This window comes from Mustelus asterias, chromosome 9, assembly GCF_964213995.1.
Source record: "Mustelus asterias chromosome 9, sMusAst1.hap1.1, whole genome shotgun sequence".
Classification (NCBI taxonomy): domain Eukaryota; kingdom Metazoa; phylum Chordata; class Chondrichthyes; order Carcharhiniformes; family Triakidae; genus Mustelus; species Mustelus asterias.
The window spans coordinates 28,255,420-28,270,199 of record NC_135809.1 but is presented as its reverse complement, the minus strand read 5'-3'; the positions used below and the strand labels follow the sequence as shown (position 1 = coordinate 28,270,199).

Genomic DNA, 14,780 nt, shown 5'->3' with positions numbered 1-14,780 from the left:
CGAATCCTTTAATCACATCTTAAGTGTTGCATGTAAAAGTTACCACTTGTATTGTGATTTGGTTCAATCTTTAGAAACTGAGCATTCCATCAAACAGGAACTGCTTACCCTGGGATTTGGATTTGGACTGCATTGTTTCCATTATTTTCTTTGCAGTTTAGCCCTTCAACATGGGAAAACAAATTTAGAATGAGCATGCGAGAGAGCGCTTCCAAAATTAGCCAAACGCCCCGTTCCCATAACAGCCAGAATAGCCCTTTTCATTTTTCTTCCTGAATAGTTTTGGCGGGGTCTCGCACAGATATCTATTTTCTCTACTTAATGAAGGGTCCAGATTTGTTGCTGCCTCTTAGAGAATTATCGAACCCCTACAGTGCAGGAAGAGGCCATTCGGCCCATCGAGTCTGCGCCGACATCAATCCCGCACAGGCCCTATCCACGTAACCCCACGTATTTACCTTGCTAATCCCCTCCCACTAAGGGACAACTCAGCATGGCCAGTCCACCTAACCCACATAGCTTTGGACTGTGGGAGGAAACCGGAGCACCCGGAGGAAACCCACGCAGACACGGGGCAAATGTGCAAACTCCACACACAGTCACCCAAGGCTGGAATTGGACCCGGGTCCCTGGCGCTGTGAGGCAGCAGTGCTAACCACTGTGCCACCATCTTTTAAAACGCATTTGAATTCACGCTGCGGTAGATTTAGAATTGGAATTATATATTTTTGTGAGAATTCCGAAAGGAGCTAAGTTTTTTTTCTTTTGCCTAATTTTGTCCCTGCTCCCACTTAGTCCCGCAGTTGTCGATGTATTGATTAAGGTTATTCCCCAGTGGAGCACTACAATGACCAATTTTCCAATTTGAGTCTCAGCGGTGAGAGAGACAGTCAGGAAGTTGTTCCCTGAGAGAACAAATCAATTGATTCTGAAGCCCACATGCATTTCTAGGATGAGTGACTGGATATAGATACAGAGCAGGACCTCTGACCTTGAACAGTCATTAATTTTAACGAGGCCTCAACAGGTTGTGTAGTTTTCGGTGCTGCTGACTTTTTTTTAACTGAAATCTTGTGAACCAAATGTTTCTAAGATTTTGCTACAGTAAGGGAATTTCAAATTAAGATGTTTTAGTGGGATTTATTACATATCCTGTTACATTTTCATGTTTAAGTTGCTTCCTCCCTATAAATCCAACTGATAAAATATCTTGATTCGTAGCAAAAATGGAACATTTACTGACACACACCCATTGCCGCCCCCCACCCCCCCTTCATCCACACTTTCTATCTAGTGTTAAATGAGGCACAGCCTCAGGCTAAAGGGACGATTCTTTAAAACAGATGAGGAGGAATTTCTTCAGCCAGAGAGTGGTGAATCCATGGAACTCTTTACCACAGAAGGCTGTGGAGGCCAGGTCATCGAGTGTCTTTAAGACAGAGACCGATAGGTTCTTGATTAATAAGGGGATCAGGGGTTATGGGGAAAAGGCAGGAGAATGGGAATGAGAAAAATATCAGCTATGATTGAATGGCGGAGCAGACTCGCTGGGCTGAGTGGCCTAATTCTGCTCCTATGTCTTATGGTCTTATAAAGCCAAACCTTTTTTTCCTGGGACCCACTTTTACCAAATGGCCATCCCTCGTGACCTCCCCACGCCACGTTCACTCACCCTTGTCCCTGGCCCCCTCTTTCACGTAACAAACAGATCCATGTCTACATTCTGCTCACTGGAAAGGGAAAACAGCAAGTGAATTGGCACCATGTGCATGTGCAGGGCACGCTGACCTGTTTTATTCTTGCCTCGAGGCCATACACGGTACTGCAGCGAGAATCTATCCAGTGTTCCCCCTCCTTTTGGGGAGCTACTTTGTCCTGACTTAATCTGAGTTTGTCTATTTGGTTTGACCTAAAAAGAGGGCAACGGAAGAAAAAGACCGGGCAATCACTGAGGACATTTTTGGCGACCCATTTTTCAACATCCTGTGGGTCGCAACCCCAAACATTGTTATAAAGTCATCTAATCCAGTCTGAAGTTTTGTCCGCTCCATTATGCTGACTGAATATACATTTTACCAATAAGCGACTAAGGAATAAACCTATAATAATAATATGACAGTTTAGGGGAGGCAGTGGCGTAGCGGTATTGTCACTAGACTGGTAATCCAGAGACTCTGGGTCATTCTCTGGGGACCCGAGCTCGAATGCCACCACAGCAGATAGTGAAATTTGAATTCAATAAAACAAAATGGAATTAAAAGTTTAATCATAGAATCCTACAGTGCAGAAAGAGGCCATTCGGCCCATCGAGTCTGCACCATCCACAATTCCATCTCGGCCCTACCCCCATATCCCTACATATTTTACCCGCTAATCCCTCTAACCTACGCATCTCACGACACTAAGGGGCAATTTTAGCATAGCCAATCAACCTAACCCGCACATCTTTGGACTGTGGGAGGAAACCGAAGCACCCGGAGGAAACCCACGCAGACATGAGGAGAATGTGCAAACTCCACACAGACAGTGACCCGAGCCAGGAATCGAACCCAGGTCCCTGGAGCTGTGAAGCAGCAGTGCTAACCACTGTGCTACCGTGCCGCCCCAATGGTGACCATGAACCTATTGTCCATTGCCATAAAGACCCATCTGGTCCACTAAAGTGCTTTTAGGGAAGGAAATTTGTCATCCTTACCTGTGGCACAGTGGTTAGCACTGCTACTTCACAGCACCAGGGACCTGGGTTCAATTCCGGCCTCGGGTCACTGTGTGTGGAGTTTGCACATTCTCCCCGTGTCTGCGTGGGTTTCCTCTGGGTGCTCCATCAAAGATGTGCAGGTGACGTAAATTGCCCCTGCTAAATTGCCCCTTAGTGTCAGGGTAAATATGTGAGGTTACGGGAATAAGGCCTGGGAGGGATTGTTGTTGGTGCAGACACATAGATAGATCACAGATGCCCTACAGTGCAGAAAGAGGCCATTTGGCCCATCGAGTCTGCACTGACCACAATCCCAACCACAATGCTAACCACTGTGCTACCGTGCTGCCCAATGGCAGCACAATGGCCTGAATAGCCTCTTTCTGCAATGTAGGGATTCTATTATTCTATGGTCTGGCTTACATGTGACTCTCGATCCACGCAATGTAGTTAGCTGTTAACTGCCCCCTCAAGGGCAACTAGGGATGGGCAACAAATGCTGGCCTTGCCAGTGATGCCCACAACCCACAAAAGAAAAAAAACTAAGATTTTAGCAATTAATTTGTACCAAATTCAATATACTGCTTACTATCGGCAGCACCAGCACTGACCAACAAGATTAAATTCACGTGCAACTATTTAAGCACCTAAGATGCTGCTATGTGAATACTGTTTGCCATTTCTGATTTGCTCAACTGCCTGTGAGTGCCCAATATCACTCTGACTCTGCAAGAATTACTGTCTTCACAGTTTCCCACTCTTCCCCCCCCCCCCCCCCCCACCAAAGTATCTGACACGTAAAAGAAAGAAGGAAGAAATTTGCCCTCAAGACATCCCAAATCTCTTTACCACCTTTGATGGATAGTCACCGTTTCCATGTTGGGGAAATACAAGCAGCCAATTTGTGCACAGCAAGATCCCACAAATAGCAATAACATAGAGGAGCAGCTAATGCAGTTTAGTTGGGAAACTGGAAGAACTCCCGAGGGCGGCGCGGTGGTACAGTGGTTAGCAGTGCTGCCTCACACAGCACCAGGGACCTGGGTTCAATTCTGCCCTCAGATCACCGTCTGTGTGGAGTCTGCACGTCCTCCCCATATCTGCGGGGGTTTCCTCCCGGTTTTCTCCCACACTCCAAAGATGTGCAGGTTAGGTTGATTGGCCATGTTAAATTGACCTTTAGTGTCAGGGAGACTAGCAGGGTAAATGCATGGGGTGTGGGAATAGGGCCTGGGTGGGATTGTTGCCAAATGGCCTCATTCTGCACTGTAGAGATTCTATGGTTGTTCTTTGAATAGTGCCAAGGGATCTTTTGCATCCACAGAACTTTCGGATGAGTCCCAAGTTTAACATCTCTTTCAAAAGCCAGTGGTGCTGTCAATACAACATTTCCTCAATTGTGTACTGAAGTGTGAAGCTAGAATATGGGTTCAAATGCCTTTTGTAGTAGCAGTGAGAATGCTAATGTGAAACGAAGCAGGAATTATACAACCAAATACACGCAATATTGAAGTAAAGCATTATTCTGTGACTACAATTAAAATTCTGATTAATTGTATGTTTTTTCTGTTTTTAAGACTAAATGACCGGTTGGTAAATGAACTGAGCCACAAGATCTGGAGAATTTTGAGTTTGATCCTCGATCTTGTTAAGTTTGTGTATCTCAGTTGGGCAATGGCAGAAGAGCTTGGCCTAGGGATCTAGAGGGAATAAGAAACTAGCCAGGATTCCTGCCTCTGATCTCTCCACTAAGTGCTGCTCAATTGTTCATGTGTACACGTATCTGACGAGGATCAAATTGGGCTTGGCTAAAATTTACCCCTCCTCTGTCGCTTTCCTCTTTCCCCCTACTATTGAATAACCTGATGACACCTGCTGTCTAGGTTTGGATTTGAAGTATTAGCATGGCAGCAAAGTGCTGGAAAATGTATTTATAAAGTGTCAAGTACCCTGTGTATTCAAGCCTCCATCTAAATTTCGATAGCTTAATTATCCCCTCCGGTCTTTGACTCTTTGTGAAGATCAAGATGTAAAATCAGTTTGGGCGGAGATAAGAGGTAACAAGGGAAAGAATTCACTGGGAATATTGGGGGCTTCCAAGAAAGGTGCAGCAATAATCTTGAGCAACTTTAATCTTCAGATGGGCAAATCGAATTGGAAAAGGTTGCATTTAGGATTACTTCATAAAGTAGAGTCTTTTACGAGACTCGCTCGGGCGAGTCTCGTAAAATCCCACCCAAGGTCAACAGAGAATTCCGTTCTGTGAGCCATGCCCAGAATCGGGGCGGGCAAGGCAGTAAAATTCTGGCCATGCTGTCGAAATCTTTCACCTTGCACTCATCAGGTCAGAACCACAAGAATGCCAATTGCATAAAAGGAGCATGCTGATTGGCTGGTAAGTGGACTTTGTTTTGTAGAGGTGTTGCCATGGAGAATTCACCAGGGATTAGTTAACTGCAAAGTTTTTGTATAAATTAATTAATTCATTTTGAATTTAGTTACCAAAGCATTGCAACAATAGTAGAACGTCAGGTGACGAAAGGGAAGAAGGAACTTGAAACAATCATCACAAGAAAAAGTACAAGACATATTAATGGGATTAAAGGCCATTGAAAAATATGAGGTTAGCCCCTTTTGATAGGAAGAATAGAAAAACAAAATATTAAATGGAGTGTTACAGAAAAAACTGACACTGTTCATGACACACAGTTGGCATGCAGACATAGCAAGTAATTAGGAAGGCAAATGGGATGCTGACCTTCAATGCAAGGTGGGTGGAGTATTAAAATAGGGAAGACTTGTTACAAGTGTACAGGGTGTTGGTGAGATGGCACCCAGAGTACTGTAAACAGTTTTGATTTCCTTACTTGGAGGTTATAATGACATTAAAAGCAGATTCACTTGACTCATTCCGAAGTGATTGTCATTAGGGGAAATGTTGAGCACATCGGGCCGATGCAAATTGGAACGTAGCAGAATGAGAGGTGATCTTACTGAAGCGTACAAGATCTTGAGGGGACTTGGTAGAGTAGATGATAGGGGATGTTTTCCTGGAGCGGGAATCTAGAACTGCGGACATAATTCAAAATTTGGGTGCATCCATTTAAATTGGAGAGGAGAAAGAATTCCTTCTCTTGAGGGTGGTGATTATTTGGAATTCTCTACCCCAAAGAGCTGTGGAGGTCGAATCATTGAATATATTCAAGGCTGAGAAAGACAGATTCTTGAATTATTGGGGAATCAAAGGTTGTGGTGAACAGGCAGAAAAGTGGGAGTTGGAGCCCAGATCAGATAAGCTTTGATCTGGTTAAATGGCAGAGCAGGCTCAAGGGGCCATTTGGCCCACTCCTGCTCCTTTTTCACGTTCTTATCTGGGTGCCTTTAATTTTGTTTCTATAACCGTGTAATGTATTTTCAGCCATTAAGCATTGTCTGATGATTCATTTGCTGAATTGAGTTTTGTTCTTGTTTTTAGGCATGCTTCCGTTGTAAGTTGAACATGAAGGAGGGTGACCCGGCGGTATACGCAGAGCGGGCTGGTTATGACAAGCTGTGGCACCCCCCTTGTTTTGTCTGCTGCATCTGCAGTGAGCTGCTGGTGGATATGATCTACTTCTGGAAGAAGGGCAAACTCTACTGTGGTCGTCACTACTGTGACACTGAGAAGCCACGTTGTGCCGGCTGTGATGAGGTAGGAACAAAATCTATTACTTATCAAAACTTTAGAAAATGTACAATTCCAGCTTTACTTAAACATGTGTGCACTGAAACATGGGGAGGCCAGGTATACAGAAAGAATCTACTCTGGGACAGTGATGGAGTATGTTTTAGCTAGTGTAGCATTATTTAAATAGGTATATAATTTCTGAATGCCTGTTTAAACCTGACCGCAATTTGTTGCATCTTGGGATTTGACAGCTGTAAGATCCCAAGTGCCAACTTGAATTTTAGCCACCATCTTGCCCTAATCTTGACTTTCAGAAGAACACAAACCAGAAGACCACAAGATTTGACAGCTTTGACAAAGGGTCATCTGGACTCGAAACGTCAGCTCTTTTCTCTCCTTACAGATGCTGCCAGACCTGCTGAGATTTTCCAGCATTTTCTCTTGGTCATAAGACCACAGGATTTAGTAACAGAATAAGGCCATTCAGCCCATCAAGTCTGCTCTGCCCTTCGATCGTAGCTGATATGTTTCTCAATCCCATTCTGCCACCTTTTCCCCATAACCTTTGATCCCCTTACCAATCAAGAATCTATCAACCTCTGACTTGGGTAGCATCTAATAATCGAGCGATGATTTACAAATTTTGTAGAAAAACAACTGCTGAAAATCTCAAAATACATTTCAATGAAACCAATGTTATGCCGTTGCCCCAATAATCTTTTATATCAATGAACCACATTGCCATTAACCATATAAAGACTAACATCCTGTACTGGCTGGCAGATGTTGGAAACATTCTGCAGGCCTGTGAAAAGATAAACAGTAAATGTTCCCATAGTGTTATGTTGTTTGCCAAATCATTCTTCCAGTGCATGCGCATAAATTTCTTTTGTGTGATTGACTCAAATTTCATATTCATAAAACAGCAACAAATGGAAGATGTACGCAAACACCAAGAAAATCTTATTTGTGGCAAAACTGATGGCACAGTGGTTAGCACTGCTGCCTCACAGTGCCAGCGATCTGATTTTGATTCCCAGTTTGGGTCTGTATGGAGTCTGCACGTTCTTCCCGTGTCTGCATGGGTTTCCTCCGGGTGCACCGGTTTCCTCCCGCAATCTGAAAGATGTGCTGGTTTGGTGCATTTGCCATACTAAATTCACCCTCAGTGTACCCAAACAGGTGCCAGAGTGTGACGACTAGGGGATTTTCACAGTAACTTCATTGCGGTGTTACTGTAAGCCTACTTGTGACAATAAATAAACTTTAAACTTGCCCAACAAAAGAAACCTGGTGCATTTTGTGACCTTGCATAGATATTTGTTGCTTTGTGACAAATACTATTTTCCCCCAAGTTTCCCCTTGTTCTTTTTCAGCCAGAGTTTGACTTTGTTACCAGATGTTGAGCATGTAGTATTATCCAAAGGACAAGCAGAAACTTTTGTAATGGTGTCACTTGCCAGATATGACCCTAGCCCCGTAATAACTTCTAGACTTTTAAAAAGTAGAAGAAATGCTCAGATTGCAGTTTAGCTGTGAACAGAACAGAATTATGAGAAGTAGCAGGTAAGCAGTATAAAGGGACAATACACTATTTCCAAAGAGCCTGTAACTTAACCCTCTCTCCTATGTTAGAGAAGCAACAAAAGGCTTTGCTCACTCTTCTAAACCCGAAAGATAGTCTGTGCTGAAATCTGTAGATGGAGTAATAGCACAAAAACAGTTCTACAGGGTAGAACTGAGTATATGCTGCCACCAGTATAGCCCCCAGATCCTTGGAATTTGAAGTTGAAAACTAGAATATAGAAAATCAAAAAGTTGCTTTCTTTAATTAAATCAACCAATGTCTACAAAGACACCCAAGATATTTCCTTAACCCCTATATTGTTTTATTAATTCATGGGACATCGGTGTTGTGGCTGGCCAGCATTTATTCCCCATCCCTAGTTTCCCAAGGGCAGTTGAGAGTCCACCACATTGCTGTAGCTCTGGAGTCACATGTAGACCAGACCAGGTAAGGATGGCAGATTTCCTTCCCTAAAGGACAGTAGTGAACCAGATGGGTTTTTCTGACAATCGGCAATGGGTCATCAATAGATTCTTAATTCCAGATTTTTTTTTGTTGAATTCAAATTCCACTATCTGCCGTGGCGGGATTCGAACCCGGTTTCCCAAAACATTGGCTGGGTTTCTGAATTAATAGTCTCGCGATAATACCACTAGGCCATCGCTGGGGAGGCACCCAGATGTGAAACCACAGTCCATTTGTCTGTGTTGAAAATGCTTCACTAATTTGATAGTGCGCACAGTTCATGTGAAGCAACTCCCACTTGCTTCAGATTTGAATGTACTTTTTAAAAGTGGTATTTTGCATAACAAGAGGAAAGTCAGCTATTGGGAACCAAATTCAGAGGAATGAACATCTCATCGCCTCAGCGAAAAGTGTAAACTTTCTGATGACGTAAAATTTCTCCATTTATACAAATTCTGTACTTTCTTTTGAAAATCCTTTGGTTGTCGTTTTGAGCTCTTCCCTAAACAGAGGACTTGGAATAAGGTTTGTAGCGTAATAACCTTGTTTTTAAAAAGTACAAATGATAATTGAACTTCATGTATGTTATAGAATCCTACAGTGCAGAAGGAGCCCATCAAGTCTGCACTGACCACAATCCCACCCAGGCCCTATCCCATAATCCCATGCATTTTCCCTAGCTAGTCCCCCTGACACTAAAGGTCATGGTCACCTAACCTACACATCTAAATATTTTCTTTTTATCAAATGCTTGAGACTTTTTTTAAATCAGGTATTTTATGAAAGGCCTCAGGCTAAAACTGATTGAGATTCCCAGAGCTGTTACGGCCTGCTGGTAAAAGTATCAGGCTGTGGCCTACAACTCCCAACATGTGTCTCAGGGTCTCAAAAGAAAGATGCATAGCATCTCCGGGCTTCCTACACTTTTTGTATCAATGGAAAATTAATCTCAGCGACAATGTGCAGGGCAACCATTTTTATAAGCAGTTTTACTCAGTTGTCGTCTTGTTCAAAGTGTAGAACAGCAAAAGCCAGGTTAAGCTATGAACACATTAACTTTTTTCTGAAATGAAAAATAGTGTACATTTATATTAGCTCATCCTGCACAATTACAGCGATTGTTAGAGGGAAGAAGCATTTTCTAAAATATTTTTATATTGTATTTTAAATGGTTGTAATAGTCTACTCTTTTTATGTTTACATTGAAAGCTGAAGACAATTATTGTTCATATGCAAAGTAGCAAGCTGCAGAAAGAATTCATTGTTCCAACTTGGCGGAAGGCTCGGAATATAGGTCCTGAATTAAACATGAGTATTGAAATATAACATTTTGTAACATGTAATACTTGGTAAAGAAGAAAATGCACAAGTGGGCTTCATTGTACATTTTCTGACACTGACTATAAAATAAAAAGATTGCAACTTGGAGATGGACCGTAAAGGTCCCTCCTATTGTACACAGAGGATTTATTTACACGACTGTGGTTCACTGCATGTGCAATGGGTCATGAGAAACAATGGCTTGTCTATCGGGGCTTTCCTTCTTTCTAAATTCTAACCCTTCCATACTTCAAAACGGCCGTTCATTTCCCCTTGCAGTAGAGTAACTTCTGAATTACCATGAAAACCCCAATAAGAGTTCAACTTCTGCTTTGTAATGCTGATTTCCTGTAACCTCTCAGATTTACCAGTGAAACTCGAGATATTCTGACTTTCAGTGCTCACCTCAGAGTGTAGGTGGTACCGTGATGCATGTTCTGCCCATATGTCAGCTGGAGGCAATGGCCTAGTGGTATTATCCCCAGACTATGAAGTCAGAAATTCAGCTAATGTTCTGGGGACCTGGGTTCAAATTCTGCCACAGCAAGTGGTGGAATTCTAATTCAATAAAAAAAAACCTGGAAGTAAGAATCTACTGATGACCATGAAACCATTGTCAATTGTTAGAAAAACCCATCTCGTTCACTAATGTCCTTTAGGGAAGGAAATCTGCCATCCTTGCCTTGCTTGGCCTACATGTGACCCCAGAGCCACAGCAATGTGGTTGACTCTCAACTGCCCTCGGGCAGCTAGGGATGGGCTAGCCAGCGACACCATGTCCCACAAATTAATTTTTAAAAACTGCCCAAAGTCTTCAAAATATGTTGTTGACGCATTGATTTCCATTTTACCATGTAAAATCTTCAAATCATTGCCCAGAACTTATAACTGTTGTGATACATGGAATTTTGCAATGCAGCAGAGATGGTGCAAAGAAATAATCACATGTTGTATTAGTATAATGGTTTGGAAAGGTCTTGAGACATTCTATCTGTAAAGATATTTTGCACTCTTTCTCTTATTTCCATGTGCCATGTATCTCCTGTGGTTGCAAGCACATGCAGGGGAACCCATTCTAAAGCAAAACAGCCATTGGGGGACACAAACGAGCAGGCACTTGGACTTGCTCATTAAGCTATTGCTTTGCAGAGGTGTGGAGCCAAAAAGATGGAATTGGATACATTTAAAGTGAAGATCAAGTCTGCAATGAACTCTTGTATCTCACACCCCTCCTCTTCATTCTTGTTCAAAAACAGAAAATGCTGGAAAATCTCAGCAGGTCTGACAGCATCTGTGGAGAGAGGACAGAGCCAATGTTTCAAGTCTTGATGACTCTTTGTCAGAGCACTGATGAAGTGCTCTGATGAGGTTAGTCGGGGGTATGGGCATAACATGCATCAAAGTGCCGCCTACGGTCTAAGGTGAGCACTGAAAGTCAGAGTAACTTGGGATTTACTAGTAAATCTGAAATGTTACAGGAAATCTGCATTACAAGTCCCCCAGACTTGAAGCATTAGCTCTGTTCCATGGCACTGCCCAGCCATGTCATTCACCACCTGGGGCTCTACTTACCTGTGTGTCCCTGGTGTGGTCATCATGGCTGGTTTGCATTCTTGAAAACTAATAATGAATTGCGCTCGTGTGACGTCCCACTGGCTGGCTGGGATGATTGGTTGGGGGGGTGGGGGGGGGAGTTAGCAGCATTAAGCCCACTAATGATATTTAATATGTTATAATATGCGCTACTCAAACTTGCACTCCTCCTCTTGGGTGTGAACCTGATCATGTCTTCAGAGGGGGACTGGGAAGATCAGGTTCAGAAATCACAGAGGCACAAATCCTGTTTCTAGCTTCTCGTGAGAATCGGCGGCCATTATGGGATTGTGGCCATGGCCAGCGCCATTATATTTTGTAAATGTTTGAATAGGCAGATTGACAGAAAAATTGTGACATTGACATTCTGCGTTTAATTCCACACGGTTATTGTGACTCCTCCCGCTATTGCCCTTTTACAATCTTTACGGAATACTTTTGATTCTCTAGACTTCTTCCTCCCACCCCGCCCGTTTTTAAATCACCTCAGAAATATCTGTTTAGTGGTGCAGCTTTCAAAGGCTTAATGGGCTTAATCTTGGTTCTAGAATATATAATCTAACACACAAAAGTTTATTCACTCCTTGTGAAAATTATGTTCTTAGGATTGTTTCCATTTTAGTTGCACAATGGATGATGTGCATTAAGCAAATTCCTTTTTAACATTACATATTCTGGCACTTGCACCGCATCTGTCTTTTGTGATTTTTAATACCTCAGACAGATGTTTTATTCATTCATGGGATGTGGGCGTTGCTGGCTGAGTCAGCAGTTATTACCCATCCCTAATTGCCCTTTGAACTAGGCCATTTTGGGGGCATTTAAGAGTCAACCACATTGCTGTGGCCCTGGAGTCGCATGTAGACCAGACCAAGTAAGGACCCAGATTTCCATCCCTAAAGTACATTAGTGAAGCAGATGGGTTATTACATCAATCGTTTCATGGTTGTCATTAGATTTTTAATTCCAATTTTTTTATTGACTTCAAATTTCACCAAATACCACGATTGAATTTGAACCTGGGTCCTGGAGCATTACCCGGGGGCTAATGGATTATTAGCCGGAGCGAGGCAACTTCTTGCAAACTGTGTCTAGCATACCTTCTAATTCTATTTTTTATACTCGTTCTATGCTTCTAAAACTTCACTAACTCTTTTAAACTCTCCAACAATACTTTAAATCAATCTCTTAATCTTTCTCTACACGCTAGCTATGACTGTAACACTACATTCTGCACTCTCTTGTTTCCTTGTCTATGAACGGTATGCTCTGTATAGCATGCAAGAAACAATACATTTCACTGTATGCTGTTACATGTGGCAATAATAAATCAAATCAATTCCACTGAGCCATTGCCTCCCTTATATATTGTGAATGTAGAATTATATTATGTGCATTTATTCTCTTAATCCTTGTTTCTCTCACTCCCTAGTTGATATTCAGCAATGAATATACCCAAGCTGAAGGCCAGAATTGGCACTTGAAGCATTTCTGCTGTTTCGAATGTGATTGTGTCCTTGCTGGAGAAATTTATGTGATGGTGAATGACAAGCCTGTCTGCAAACCTTGCTATGTGAAGCTTCATGCTGCGGTAATGTACCTTGCCAGAATATCTGAATTTATAACCGGGAGATTATAAAGTTGCAAACGGTCATATTGAAGATTGATTCCACCCTTAAGCTTTACTTATTCTTCCAGACTTGAGGGATTTTCAATGTAACCTTTACCAAAGATGCAGCTGCCATAGCTGTTTGTGCACAGATATTTTTGGTCCTTCGTGTCTCGTAAATGTACTTTTTTTTTTGCAGTTACAAATCAATATAGCCAAAAACATATCTACATGTGCACAAACAGTGATGCCAAAACACTTGATTTTAGAATTTTCTAGTTGGCTAATTATCTATAGTAAAGCACAAGAAGTGGCCATTTGACCAATCGAGCCCGTGCCAACTCCTCAACTCTTTCCCCATAATTTTGCAATTGTTTCTCCTTTGAGTATTTATTCAATTCTCTTTTGAAATCTACTGTTGAATCAGTTTGTAGTACCCCATCAGGCTGTAATCACTGTGTAAAAAGGTTTTCCCTGATCATTTACCAGTCATTTTATCCTTGTACCACATCAAGTTTAATCGACAGGTTTATTATCTATCTAAAATATTATTTTTGGATATGACCATTAATTCTTTGAGGGTAGAAGTGAAATTGTAGTAATTGAGGTTGGTTCACAACTCAGTTCACTTGCGGACCCAAAATTTGTAATGGATACCAACCCACTTTTTCTGTGATCTTATACATTTTAATAACTCTAAATTTCGAGTGACTCTGCTCCTAGTTGGAATTGCTGATAACACAACCACTTTTGGGAGAACCTAGGGAGTGCCACTTTCTGGCATAGCTTAGAAGCTGCTTCTCGTGAGCTGACGAGGTCAGAGAAAGATGCCCAAGGTTAGAACATGAGCAAACTGACAGCAGGGAGCAAGTCAGGAACATAAATATCTAAATCTTGCACATTGCTACACGATACGTTTTGATAGATGTCAATGCTGTACCGCTGAATTTCTTTCTCTGCATCAATGTCTAATTGTAGGTGTGCCAGTGTTGCCATAACGTCATTGATCCTGAGGCCCAGCGTGTTACATACGGGAACTACAACTGGCATGCCTCGCCTGACTGCTTCCTGTGCTCCTGTTGCGGCAAGTGCCTGATGGGTCAGAAGTTCATGCCACTGGAAAGAATGCTCTTCTGCTCCGTGGAGTGCAAGAAGAAGCTGATGTCTTAAAGAAGTGGCGGGATTAATGGCAACAAGCTTAAATGCTGATTACAGCACTTCTTTTCTTCCAATCTAGCTTCTATTGCTAGGGTATTATAAATTGAGGAATTGCTGTTTTATCACAAAATATAAGGATTTGTTAGTGATGAGACGTCACATTGAAAGGGTACTATGTTGCATGATCATGCCCAAGGAGTCTATAATGCATTATGGTGAAATCACCTCTTTTACTAATAATTCAGTGTACACTTCATGAAAAGCAGCTGTATGTTCGGAAGATCAAAGCTGGAAATCTCATGATAAAAATATCTGAAAATGCATTCCCTTTTGATACCTAGAGAAATATCTGTCCAGCTGAGGCTGGAGCTTATGTGTACTTTCTTGGGTTCAAAATAAAATTCGACTTGATCTGTTTTTCACTAAATGTTTGGTATTTCAGGCCTGTGTTTTTCTGTTGGACATCTTATTGTAGCTAAAGCGCAAAGGCCTAGGAATTCAAATCGCCCCTTTGTGAACCTGTGTGCTGCACATATCTGTTAATACTGGCAACTCCTTATCATGCGTCTGGTAGCAGCCAACGCTATTGGCTGCCTGCCTGTTTCAGGGAGCCTGTGGGGAGTTCAAAGATCAGGCTTCACTGGCAAAATTGTAGTAAGACATCTTCCCATGATGGAAATCAGCATCCCAACAAGTCTGCAGG

The 14,780-nt window shown here is 42.2% G+C and overlaps 1 protein-coding gene across 1 annotated transcript in view; it reads left to right on the top strand.

Annotated features, from left to right (window-relative positions):
- The window catches only part of tes (testis derived transcript (3 LIM domains)), a 50,684-nt gene extending 36,173 nt beyond the window's left edge, over window positions 1-14,511 (top strand). Inside the window, exons 5-7 of the mRNA XM_078219883.1 lie at window positions 6,174-6,389; window positions 12,743-12,901; window positions 13,898-14,511. Coding sequence (XP_078076009.1) covers window positions 6,174-6,389; window positions 12,743-12,901; window positions 13,898-14,089 — 567 coding nt within the window. The 3' untranslated portion in view covers window positions 14,090-14,511. The remainder of the gene's footprint in view (window positions 1-6,173; window positions 6,390-12,742; window positions 12,902-13,897) is intronic.
- Window positions 14,512-14,780: the final 269 nt, after the last annotated feature.